This window comes from Callithrix jacchus, chromosome 17 (genome assembly GCF_049354715.1).
Source record: "Callithrix jacchus isolate 240 chromosome 17, calJac240_pri, whole genome shotgun sequence".
NCBI classification, from domain to species: domain Eukaryota; kingdom Metazoa; phylum Chordata; class Mammalia; order Primates; family Cebidae; genus Callithrix; species Callithrix jacchus.
In genome coordinates this window covers 60,717,843-60,730,142 of record NC_133518.1, presented here as the reverse complement: position 1 = coordinate 60,730,142, position 12,300 = coordinate 60,717,843, and the positions used below count along the sequence as shown (strand labels likewise).

At 40.1% G+C, this 12,300-nt stretch overlaps 1 protein-coding gene across 3 annotated transcripts in view; it reads left to right on the top strand.

Annotated features, from left to right (window-relative positions):
- Positions 1-7,478: 7,478 nt before the first annotated feature.
- Positions 7,479-12,300, top strand: part of ZNF385D (zinc finger protein 385D) — a 940,329-nt gene continuing 935,507 nt past the window's right edge. For all 3 annotated transcript variants that reach the window (XM_078354399.1, XM_078354398.1, XM_008983901.4), the window contains exon 1: positions 7,479-7,810. In XM_078354399.1, coding sequence (XP_078210525.1) covers positions 7,705-7,810 — 106 coding nt within the window. In that variant the 5' untranslated portion in view covers positions 7,479-7,704. The remainder of the gene's footprint in view (positions 7,811-12,300) is intronic.

Genomic DNA, 12,300 nt, shown 5'->3' with positions numbered 1-12,300 from the left:
TTTTCTTACTTCTAACACTCTCCTACTGATTTCTCCTGGAGACTTCCCTTAATCACTTGCACACAGGTTTTCAACTCAAGGGTGCCATTGGGGAATCTGTGGTAGCACAACAGAAATAGTAAATGTAGACTGAGTGGTGTAGACAATATGAATTAGGAAAATTAAGAGTAGAGGACTGTCACTGCCAACTGTGATGATGAAGAAAGTCTTCCAAATAGAGTAGAAGCTAGATTTTATACACATGTATCTATTCAACAAATGAGTGTAGAGTGACTACGAAGTGCCAATTAGTGGTGATGGCAATGGAGGCACTTGCTAGGCCAGTAGTTCTCAAATTATGATCCCTGGACCACCAGAAGAAGCACCTCAGAATCTGCTAAACATGGAAATTCTCAGACTCCCAACCCAGAACTGACTTATCAAAAACTCTGGGGTTAGTGTCCAGCAGTTTGTATTTTTACCATCCTGACAGGTGATTCTGGTGCATATTCAAATCTGACACCACTGCAGAAAGATCTGGTGACATATCCTATCTGCCAATTAATAAATGTAAGCTTGGACAATTTATTTCCTTTTCTGATGTTTAGTTTCCTCATATGAAAAAGGTAGGGGTGATGACACTTGCCTTTTGGGGGCCAAGTAAGTTTTGATCTTCTTGCCTTCATTTCTCTCCATATTGCCTTTCTTTCCTTCTATTTATATATCCTTCCTTCTCTTCTTCCTTTTCTCATTTCCTTTTCTTCCTTTTTTCTTCGCACTCTCCTCCTTTTGTCCTTCTCTCCTTCTCTTCATCTCCCTTCCTTCCCTTCCCGTCCTTCTTTCTTCATCCTTTCCTCCTTTCTTCCTTCTTCCTTCATTTCTTTTCCTTTCTTCTTTCCTTCCTGCCTTCCTTCACTTTCTTTCCTTCCTTTGTCTTTCCTCATCCTTTTTACTTCTTTTCCTGATGTTTTCAACCTGTTTATGAAAGATGAGTTGAATTTCACTCGGTGGAAAAAGAGGACTAAACTTCCTAGTCAATGGAAACAGTGTTCAAAAGCACATCCCAGTCACAGCAGGGGGATCATTTGGCTATAAAGAAATCATGGTGAAAGGACAGGAATGGCAGGTTGTAATGAGGAAATGGGATTTCAGATGCCATGTTGTAGTTTAAACTATATTGTAAAGGCAATGTTAAGGCATGGTAAGTGAAGGACTGAGAGTAACTTGGCAAAAATCCATGATTTGGGCAGACTTATCTGGCAATGATCTACCCCAATTAGAGGAAGATCAAGATTCAGCCCAAGTATTTAGTCAGTAAAGCTTAAACATTTATGTTGGTAATTAATCCAAATGGAATCCTGAATCAAAATCCTTGTACTCAAATATGAAGTAGAATGAATCTGAGTCCTGTTGAGCAGGTGAAATCAACTTGGCTAAAATTTAAGGAAGTGAGTAAAGATGGCTTAGAGATATTCAACCTGATAGAATGAGAAAATCCCTGAAGGAGAAATCAATGGGGGATATTGCTGAAGGAGACACACAGAGTTTGAGGTGAGGTGAGATTTGTGGGTTACTGTGTTCATGCTTCTAGACATCCAGGATGGTATTGTTCTAAAAAATCCAAAAGAGCAAAGTTGCATAAATGTCCCTGTAAAGACAGCTACACAGACAAACTGAAATATATATATATAATTTACACATGCATACATGACAAACTTCACTCTCTGCTAACTTGTATAACTACATAGCAATTGATACATTAGTTTTGGGAGAAATTCCTGTCTGGATAGTAAAATAAGAGTGTTTTGAAACATATTAGGTTGGCACACAAGTAACTGTGGTTTTTGGCATTGAAGGTAATTTCAAAAAATCACAGTTACTTGTGCACCAACCTAATATATGTAGCACATTGTGTCTGTGTGAGATTTTTATTTTTGGGTGTCTGCAAAATGTGCTGAGTTTATTGCAGCCACAGTATTCCATAAGATTGCTTTGTGTATTTCAAGTCTTTACCCCCATCTGGGCTGGATACACTGAGTGCTAAATTCACTTCCTTGTCATTTTATTCTCCTCCTGTCAGCTTCCCATCCATTGAACAAAAAATATCCAGAATCCCCAAAGTCACAAATAAGTTCTGCATTTGGCCATTACATTGATCTTTCTATTTACCATATACTTAAAAACCATTTTCTATTGATCATAGCCCCCTCCTCAATATCAAAACTAATTATTTTGAAATGTTTTTTATGTATACTTCCATTAGTTACTCCAGAGTTCGACCAATAATGGGAAAGGACCTTTTAGGGTTTTTTTTTTTCTCATGAAAAACTATGTGAATCAATGGCTGCTTTTTGATGCCCTGTGAAGTTCTGTGAGGATTTTTTTCTGGCATCTTAATTTCAGTAGAGTAGATCCACTGGTGTTCTGGAATCTCTCATCCAAAACAAACAGAAGAAACCTTGTATTAAAGATTTATATGGAGTAATGGTTCAAAACCATCCTGATCCAAAGAGGAGCATAGCATGGTTCACTGCTGAGTCATTTGGTCAGAGACAGTGTGAAAAGATGTTATTGTATAGCAATCATATTTTCTAGAGAGTTATAGAGAGAAGTGGGTTGCCTCAGGATATTCCAGAAGGATATTTGCTCCAGGAAAATAAATGTGTTAGAGAAACAGTATAGGAGTGATCCTCAAACTTGAGTATGTATTAGAATCATCTGAAAGTCTTGTTAAAACAGGACTGCTGGGAACCACACTCAGAGTTTCTGCTCCAGTAGTTCAGGGATTGAGCCAGAGAATCTGTGTTTCTAATAAGTCCCCAGGTGATGCTACTGCTGTTGGTTGGTGACTGTTGCCTTAGAGAGAACATCCTCCAGAAAGAAAGGTTAGACTCAGGCATGAACAAGAAACAGACTTTTTTTTTTGCTCCAATTTTTTTTCCAATTTTATTGTGCAAGAGATTAATTTTCATAAACACTATTTTGTTCATAATTCAAATTTGCCCAAATTGTTATTCTTCATTTTCTTCTCAATAAAACCATGAAAACAAACCCCAAAATTAAAATCTTCAGCAGTATTTCAAATCTTCGACCTGTATCCCTGCCACACTGGTACTTTTGCTGGTTCTCAAAACATTTCTAAGCCTTCATTTCCTACACATTTGTTCATTCTACTTGTTTTCTCTGGAATGCCATCTTGTCTTCACCATCATTTTTGCCTTTCAAAGTCCAAAGCATTCTTCAAGACTCAACCTAATTGCTTCTCTTCATTAGGCTTTCTCTGATAAAGTGAAAACTTCCTACCCTGAACCTCTTGCAAACTTGTTTTTTCTCTATTTTATGTTTTTCACAAAATCTTTCAGTTCCACCTATTGTAGTTAGGTCAAAAAGGTAAATACTTTGATATTTAATTTAGTGAAGACCTTTTAATTTTCATATTCATCCTATGAGGTAGATACTATTATTATCTTCATTTTACAGAAGATTTGCTTCTGTATACATCATTTACTTCTTAAGTTAAATAATATCAAACATGATTTTAAGTACATTTGTGTTCCCCCAAAGTACCCATTGCAGTGCCTTGCAAATAGTGCTTATTAAAAGAATTGCTGCATTTAAGATAGTCATATTTTGTTTGCTATAAAACAGTAAGAATAAAATATTGGTTAGTTCTGCAGGCTTCTATGTGAATTCTGATTATTAGGAATGGCTGGTTGGTGCAATGGTACAAAGACCTGGTTTCCTGTCATTATCAGTTCATAATAACTCCAACAGGCCAATACAGCTCCATAATTTCTACCTGGTTGCTTACTAATCCTAGGCATACCATGCTGTATGTTCTGTTTATTTCTCTACTTATGTTTTCAATATTACTGGGAGAGTAATAAAATGCTGATAGTCTTTATTATAATAAATGTATATTTTTGACCCTGTAGCAGATTCCCAAGTGACTTAGTGATCATTCTTTGCCTTTTGTTGATTCACTGTAATATCTCTTAGAACTTGTTCTAGGGGTCCAAAGTGGCTCCCGCCGGAGGTCATGGCGCTCGCGAAGGCGAAAAAAAAAAAAAAGAACTTGTTCTAAATACCCCCCACATTTTTTAGCTTACAATGCTATTTCTTGTTGACCAACAAGAAGCCCTCACCTCTCTTTTTCTGAAGGTACTCCGGGAAAATAGTATGATCATTTTCCACTTACTTGCAATGCACTTTAGAATCTCAGTATATCTCATTTCTATTCCTTTGTTCTTGTTTCTAAGGAACCGGTGACCCTTTTCTCTGCTAAGATTGATTACTCACACTCTTAGTTCACTAGTTGTGTTTTTCTTTTCAGATATTGCTCACCTCTCCCCTTCTCTCACCTAGAACTTCTCTCCCACACTTTTGGCCCCTTAACACAATCAGCAAGGTATGTTTGGACTTTCCCTTACTAAAGAGGAACAGCCTTTTCTTAAGTCTTCGATCAGTCATCTACCCTCATTCTCTTTCACCTTTAGTTCCTAGTCAAATATCTTTAAAGAATAACCTCATGTTTTTCCTTTTGTATCATAATTGTGATGCCGCTTTAATGCAGCTATTTTTCTCAAATGTAACCAATTAACTCTTAAACCAGATCTCCTTTCACAACAAAAACACTTTCTCTATGTGTATTCACGTTTTTTCTTTAATCTCTCTGTGCCCACCTGACCATCGCTAGAGCAAAAATTTTCCTTTAGTTTCCATAGCACTGAAATAATAGAACCCATGAATCCATCTTCCCCCATCTTTTTGGTAGTGCTTTGGTGTCTCTTCTTTTTATCTAATAATTAACTTACTCATTAATTATTAAATATTCAGGCAACTTTTGAGAGCCTATTATCTGCCAAGCACTCAGGTGCTGGGGCTGTAACAGTGAAGAGGATCCACATGGTTCTACCCTCTCAGCCTAAGCAGGTTAGTGTAGAAAATATAAATGGTAATGAAAAAATCAGTACATTATTTTTTATTTTTAATCACTATATGTGGAGGGTACTACGTTTCACATTTTACAGATGAGGATACTGAGGAACAGGGAGGTCATGTAACTCTAAACGTTTGTCCTGAGCACTTTTTGTTGCATTCTCTATTCTACCTCATAAACCTCACATTCTCCCAACAGTTGAACTCCATCTACATGTCCAGAGCTCTAAAACACAAGAGCTTATACAAGCTCCAGTACAGAACCCATTTCCTTAGAGCAAAGCTTGAATTTCTGGCTGTATAAGCATCTCCACCTGAACATCTCCCGCAGACATTTGACTATAGCTGCTCAAAGAGAACTCATTATCTCACAGCCTTCCTAAACAAACATTAAAATAAAACTGACCAACTGTAAACTCCCTTCTTGGGTTCTCAAATCGTAATAGTGTCACTATTTTTCTAGTTATCCAGGGACAGAAACTTAGAGATATCTTTAAGAAATCCCTCTTCTTCACATAATTGCTACATGTTGCTAGTTACATCTCAGCAATGTCTGTTTTTAAACACTCTTATATTTCATTCTCCACAGCTGCTATCACCAAGATCTTTTACCTGGTACTTCCACGGCCTCCTAAATGCTTTCTACGGATCTACTATTTTCTGGTTCTAGATCATCTTATTAACCTGTTATATCGGATTAACCTTTTGGTGCATTCCTGGTCATGGAGGTCCGCTTCCCTCCAGCATTTGTGGAGGGAAGTACAAATTGCTCAGGCTAGCAATTATAGCCCCACTTGATATCTTTCAGTTCTTCTACTTTCCTCCATGCACTGTATATTCTGGGTAGAAGGATACGCTACTCCCTTCCTTTGTACTCCTGTCAGACAAAATCACATCATATTTTAAGGCTTCTGTCAAATGACTTTCCTTCAATGAAGTATCTCCAGACTGCACTGCCTTTTGAACTTTGCTAATGTATTTGGTGTTCTCTTCTGGCACCATACTCTCCTAATATGGCACTTATTGGTATGTTGTCAAATTTCTCCTTCAAAGCAGGAGCAGGACCAGTTTTGTTCACTCCTAAGAAAGGCCTTTACCGTAGTAAATTAGGCTTAGTAAGTACTTCCTGAATTGAAATAGAAGGATGAGTGTTTACATCCAGAGGAAAGCATGGAGAAAGAGAAAGGGTCAAACTAACTTAACAGTCATGCTAATTCAAAACACAGCAGATCTTTTGGTGCATTGACTATATTTTCTGTCCTTATTTCTTTGTGCTTGGCATCTGCTCTTCTTATTTATCTGTGGGTTAATAGGTGATTTGGCTACTTGTTAATACACACTTGAACAGCCCTGCATGTCTGCAAAAGTCAATGATGGGCTCCTGGGAGGAACAGACTGCTGCTTAGAGGATATTACTTACATTTTCTTTCTAAATGAGGGTGTGCTTGTGGGGTGCTCACTGTGGATTGTTTTTCAGAGCTTCTCTTGAGAATATGCAGAGTGGTGTATTGCCAAAATCTCTCTACCCTTCCGTCAGCATTAGTGTTCATAATGATTTTATCAGGAGTGATTATTAATAACAATAATGAGAAGCTGCCTGTAGGGTATTTTATCCTTCGGCTCTGTTTATAAGTTATTTGGCCTCCACAGCATCCTGAAACCCCATGAAAACAGGGCTTGTTTTGTTATTTCAGATTATCTTACAAATAATAGCTCAGCTGATATTAGAAAGCAGGTTTATTTTGTTCATTTGTGTTTTGTAACTCAAAATGTGGTTCTTAAATCGGCAGCCTCTGCCACACCATTCAAACTGCAGAATATCAGGCCTCACTCCAGACCTATTGGATGAGAATCAGAACCATAACACAAATCCCAAGGTTATTCCTGTGCAAAGTAAAGTTTGACAAACACCCCTTTTAAGTCCTAGAACAGAGCAACAAAAGGCATTTCATCATTAGGGTACTTTAGTGTGTGTGTGTGTGTGTGTGTGTGTGTGTGTGCGCGCGAGCGCCCCTCAGAAAGAGGGAAACAGAGAGGAGACAGACAACTAAGGGGAGAGAAATCTCAGTAGGATATGGGTCCCTCAGTAGGATATGGGACGGGCATGTGGGATTTGTGGATGTGGGACTCCCCTGTATACTTGCAGTAGCTTCACCAGATTTCGTTGCAGCTGCTATCTAAGATTGTTGAGGTTAACTGTTATTATAGTTAAATATGAGAGTTGAGAGTGGGTGAAGTTGTTGTCAGGTACTGCACCCAAACCAGGATAAAGAAGCTAAGCACAAAAGGAAAGCCCCCTTTTCGAGCCTCATTCAAAAAGCAGCTCACTCACAGCAGCTCACTCAAGCTCATTTCCAGTATCTCTAGTTTCTAGATGCATTTCGCCTCCTCGTGTTTCCCCTTAACGCCCACGACCCACTTACTCTTTTAAAGCTAGTTCCTCGCCTCTAGCCTCCAGGTTTCTTCACTCCTTGTCATCAGTCTCCCTGTCTCCCGGCAGCCCCCGGCCGCGGGCCCCTCCCTCCGCACGGGCTCGCACCTCTCCCCAGCCTGGTGCACCTGGGCTGACGCGGGCTCGGGACGCGTGCGGAGCGCCGCGAGTGTGGCGGAGGCAGAGGCGCGCTGACTGCCCCCTCCAGCCGGTGCCGGAGGGACAGCACGAGCTGCGCAACGGGGACCTCCTCCTCGGCCGCCGCTCACGGCTCGCGGTGACCACCGCCGCTGAAGCTGCGGGCAGGCAGCCGTGCGTCTCCCAGGACAGCCAGCCCGGGCGGCTGCTCCTCCCGAATGCCAGGGCCAGGGCGCCGGGCGGCCGCCAGCAGGAGAATGAAGAGCTCGGTGGGAGGAAGGAGAGAAAAGCTCCTGGGGACGCCGAAAGCTCAGTCCAGCCACGGTAAGTTGAGCGCAAAAAGAGGTGTCTCGGCTCAGGTGGCGGAGTTGGTTGGGGCGCCGGGCAGCGGGCTAGGGTTGCGCCCCGGCGGGATGCCAGGCGCGAGGGGCTGGGGCGCGCAAGGGGCGCGCGGAATGGACGTTCGCACCGCCCAGACCTTGGACCACCTCCTTGGTATCCCGCGCCGTCCGTCCACACCCCCTGCCTCTTCTGCTCGGTGCCCAAGGAGAAGAGAAGATGTGAGGTTGCGGGGCCAGAGTGAAGAGTGCGGAGCTTGAGGGTCTTAGGTCACAGCTCATTGCTGAGAACCAGGGGGTAGGGAAGGCCGAGGCGGGGGGCGAGGTCAGCCTGGTTCTGGCCAGAGTCGAGGGCTGGGCCACCCGGGAAGGACGTCCTGCTGGCTGTCTCCCATTGGGTGTGCGGGGCGTGCTCCCTCCTGGGGGGAAACCTGGCGAAGTTGTTGGGATAAAGAAACACAGCCGGACAGCTTCCTGTTTTCTTTTTATTTTTTCTTTTCATTAAAAAAAAAAGGAGATGCACACGTTTTGAGGGCAGGGTGAGAGGCTGCTGAGTTATACGAAGCCTCCCTCCAAGGAAATCACTTGGACATTTAGGGTGGAGTTGGGAGGCTGAGGTTAAGCCAGGGCTCCTGAATCTGATCGTTGTCTTGGCCATCTAGTGCTGCTTTTACACCTCCATTGGGTACCTGGAGGACCAAATTAGAAGAGAGCACAGAGTTTGTGTACCTTTTGACCTCTTGCCTCTTGAGAGACGTTTTACTGGGTGTATAAATTTGGGTCAAAGGACACCTACAGCCTCCAATACGGTTTTACTCTGTGTGAAATGCCCAATTCCAGATCAGTGCCCCTTACGGTTCAGGCTTGTCCACATCATGTGTTTGTTCTGAATGTGTTGATGGGTGTTTTAGCCCGAGCTGGTCTGTGATTTCAAACAAGTGATGCGTGGTTCCTGGGCGTTTCAGTGTCTTCAGATTCTGGAACCTTGAACTGACTGAGGAGAATATCTGACATTCTGTAGGTGTAACTAAGGATCCTAGAGCTGGCGCTGTTCTATGCTAATCCCGTGGTGGTCCCGAGATGTGATGGGGAAAATCATCTCTGTTCTGCTGAGGCTATTTACTAGCTGGTCGGTTAAATGTCCCTTTCAGGAGACCACTCAATTCTGGTTCACGATGTTTTTTTAAACCGACTGGAAAGGCCTGTCTCCCTCTGGGTTGTCCTGCCACTCGTTGGCCTATGCTGGGTAATTCAGTCACACTACTTTGGTCTCTAAGCATGAAAGGCAAATATGGGTCATTTCAAATTATGTAGATTGATGCAACACAGCATGTCCGGGGTTTGCTGCAATTTCTTCACATTTCTTTCCAGATGTTTTTCCGAATTAACTTGAGCACTCTATTCATGGAGCTAAAATATAGAGTGGGGAATGGACAAACATCTTGAGTTAATGTATTATCTCAGATTTAAGGAAATGCAGTGCTAGAAGTTGTCTGTGTTAGGAGAAAGAGACCTGAGCCAAAAATCAGGACTTCTGAATTATTTTTGCTCTATGACAATATGGCTGAGGGATCTTTGGGGTTACTTAATAACACCCCAAATGTGTTTCCCATTCACTGCACACCAAACTCTACAGCTACTGTGAATGCATAACAATCCCAAGAAGGTGGTGGTGTTACCACCTCCATTCTGTAGACAAGGAAAAGGAGCTTTAGAGATGGTAAATTGGGAAAAGTCCCAGTTAGTGTTTAGTAATCCAAGATTGCAGAACTCCAAAGGCAGTTGTTAACCCCTACATAACCTCTTTGAGTCTCACTTGATAAATGAGAGTAATAGATCTCGCTAAGTTCTAATTCCATGAAAAATTTGTACAGTGATGATAATATAGGTTGATTCATACACAACCATCTCAGGTATTTAATAGAATGCAGAATTTGAGATGTGAAATCAAATAAAAATTGTGTGGCCCTTATATAATTGAGTCTGCCAGCTCTAGAGAGGGCAGAACACTGAGATCTTAGTGTTCATCTTGAATGACATTCTTTGAGTCCCATTATTGTAAATCAATAGTGCTATATTATAGCCCTTGTCTTAACAATGTGTGATTTATAACATCAAACATGTCTGGTGCTAACATCATATTTGTATGACTATCGAGTTATCCTGAGGTCTACATGAACACTTTCATATATCATCCAGCTTATAATTAAAGCTCAGATACTGGCAGGATTTTAAATTTCCATTAAGAGGTACAAGCAGCTTCTTTTAAAATTTCCTTTTTATTTTCAATTGTATTTTCAAAACAATTACTCCCCCTGCTGTGATTTGCTATTTGCCAGGTGCGTTGAAAGTTCAGTAATGAAAATGTTTGCAATTCAAGAAAACATAATGTTTCATCCGTAGTAACAAAGATTAGATGATTCACATCTAACTTAGGGTTTTTTTTTAAATTTAATCAAAATGTTGTATTTCTCATTGCTAAGTGTGTGCAGGTAGCTGAGTATACAGCATCTATTGTTTTCTTGTGATCTCCAACTTCATAAACTCATAAACTTCATTACTCATTAGTTCTTCAGCTGAGTAATGTTAGTACCTGTCTATAAAGATTTTGAGGTTTAAAAGTAGGAATAAGATACATTTTTCATGTTTCCTCACTAGCTGTAATTATGCTTTCAGAGTGATGATATATTTAAGTCACAGATCTGATTTGGCCGAACATGATTGGAATTATCAAATAAAAGTTGTATAAACTCATTGAGATGCTAATGCTATTAATATTCTAAATGTGAAAACAGCTTTGGAAAATAGAAAATATTTGAGAAATTAAAGATATTTTACTATGTTTCATTGTACTTGCATGGTATCTTACTGTTTTCAAATAAATCTACATGTCTCATAATAACTTGCCTAGCATGGTATCTTACAGTTTTCAAATAAATCTGCGTGTCTCGTAATAACTTGCCTAGAGATTCGTTTTATTTTTTTGGCAGTAGGTAATGAGGTTTTTGTAGTAGCTAACATATTTATCCTTAGAACAGTGTTAAAGTAATGAAACTAATTATCAACTTGAATTGTCAAACTGCAAAATATTTTATGACAATAGGAGTCTTGTAAATGGTTAGCCTGATAATCACATGTATGCTCTCTTGTTTTAAAAATGTTTGTTTCATATTCACAAAATAGGACTAATATTTTATTTGATATTATTTGATGATTTGAACAACCAGATCTCGGAGGGTAATTTAAGCTCCATAAACATGAGTCACAGTGACATTCCAGATTGAAGAAACTAATATTGGAAAAGGATGTGTAATTTTTAATGTTTCAAGAGCTTGGAACTCAAGGTAGATGGTACTTCTTAGTTTTCTAACAAGGGCTCTAAAGTGAGAGACTGAATAAAATAAAGCCGGTGAGTTGAAAAATCAAGCAAGTGCTTAAATTGCCACTTAGGAAGCAGAGATCAGCTTCTGTAGATTACACACCCAAAACTGCCAGTGTAATTTATATTTTTAACAAGTAGATGATACACTGGGGATCATTTAAAACATTCTGGTACATTAAAAATGTATTTATTTCTACCTTTTTAGAGCCTGGTGAAACTAGTGATGTCTTCTTGCCATGGAGTCAATGTTTATATCTTCCCCCAAATTCATATTGTGAAGCCCTAACCCCTAGTGGGATAGTATTTGAGGTAAGACCTTTGGGAAGTGATTTGGGTTAGATGCAGTTATAAGGGTAAAGCCCCCATAATTGGATTAGTTCTCCTGTAAGATGAAGAAGAAATAAGGGGCCTCCCTTTGTCATGTGAAGATGCAGCAAGAAGATACCCATCCGCAGACCAGAGAGAGGGTCCATTCCAGTCGTTGAATCTGCTGGCTCCTAGATCCTGGTCTTCACAGCCTCCAGAACTGTGAGAAGTGAGAAATAAATGTTTGTTGTTTAGACACCTGGTACGTACTATTTGGTTATAGCAGCCCATACTGATTAAGACACTCCCCATTTTGGAATAACTCATGATTAACATAAAAACTTTGCAATGAGAGGAAGTTGAAGGACACCTAGAGGCAGAGAGGGATCAAATTATTTTACAAAGCCTTTATCCTATTTTAAATGTGGTTTTAATCATATTCAGATAATTCTTTACCACTTCTAGTAGTTTGCCTAGATTGGGGCATGTTTCAAAGAGTGTCTTATTCCTAACCTCCTGATAAACCAGTAGAGTATACTAGAACACAGTTTTAGAACAGGATAGAGCCCTTTAGATTGCTTCATAACTTTATTACTTTACCTATAATGTCATTCTTCCATATGTTCAATTTTTTTTTTTTTTGCCTTATTTGGAATCCACAGGGACAGTTCTCTTTAATTATATCTATTAAACAAGCTGGCATGCAGCATTTCAAGACAGGTCTTTTCAGTGAGAAGTTTTCAGTAAGACAGTTTTCACTTTTCCTCCTTTTAATTATGTAGCCCATC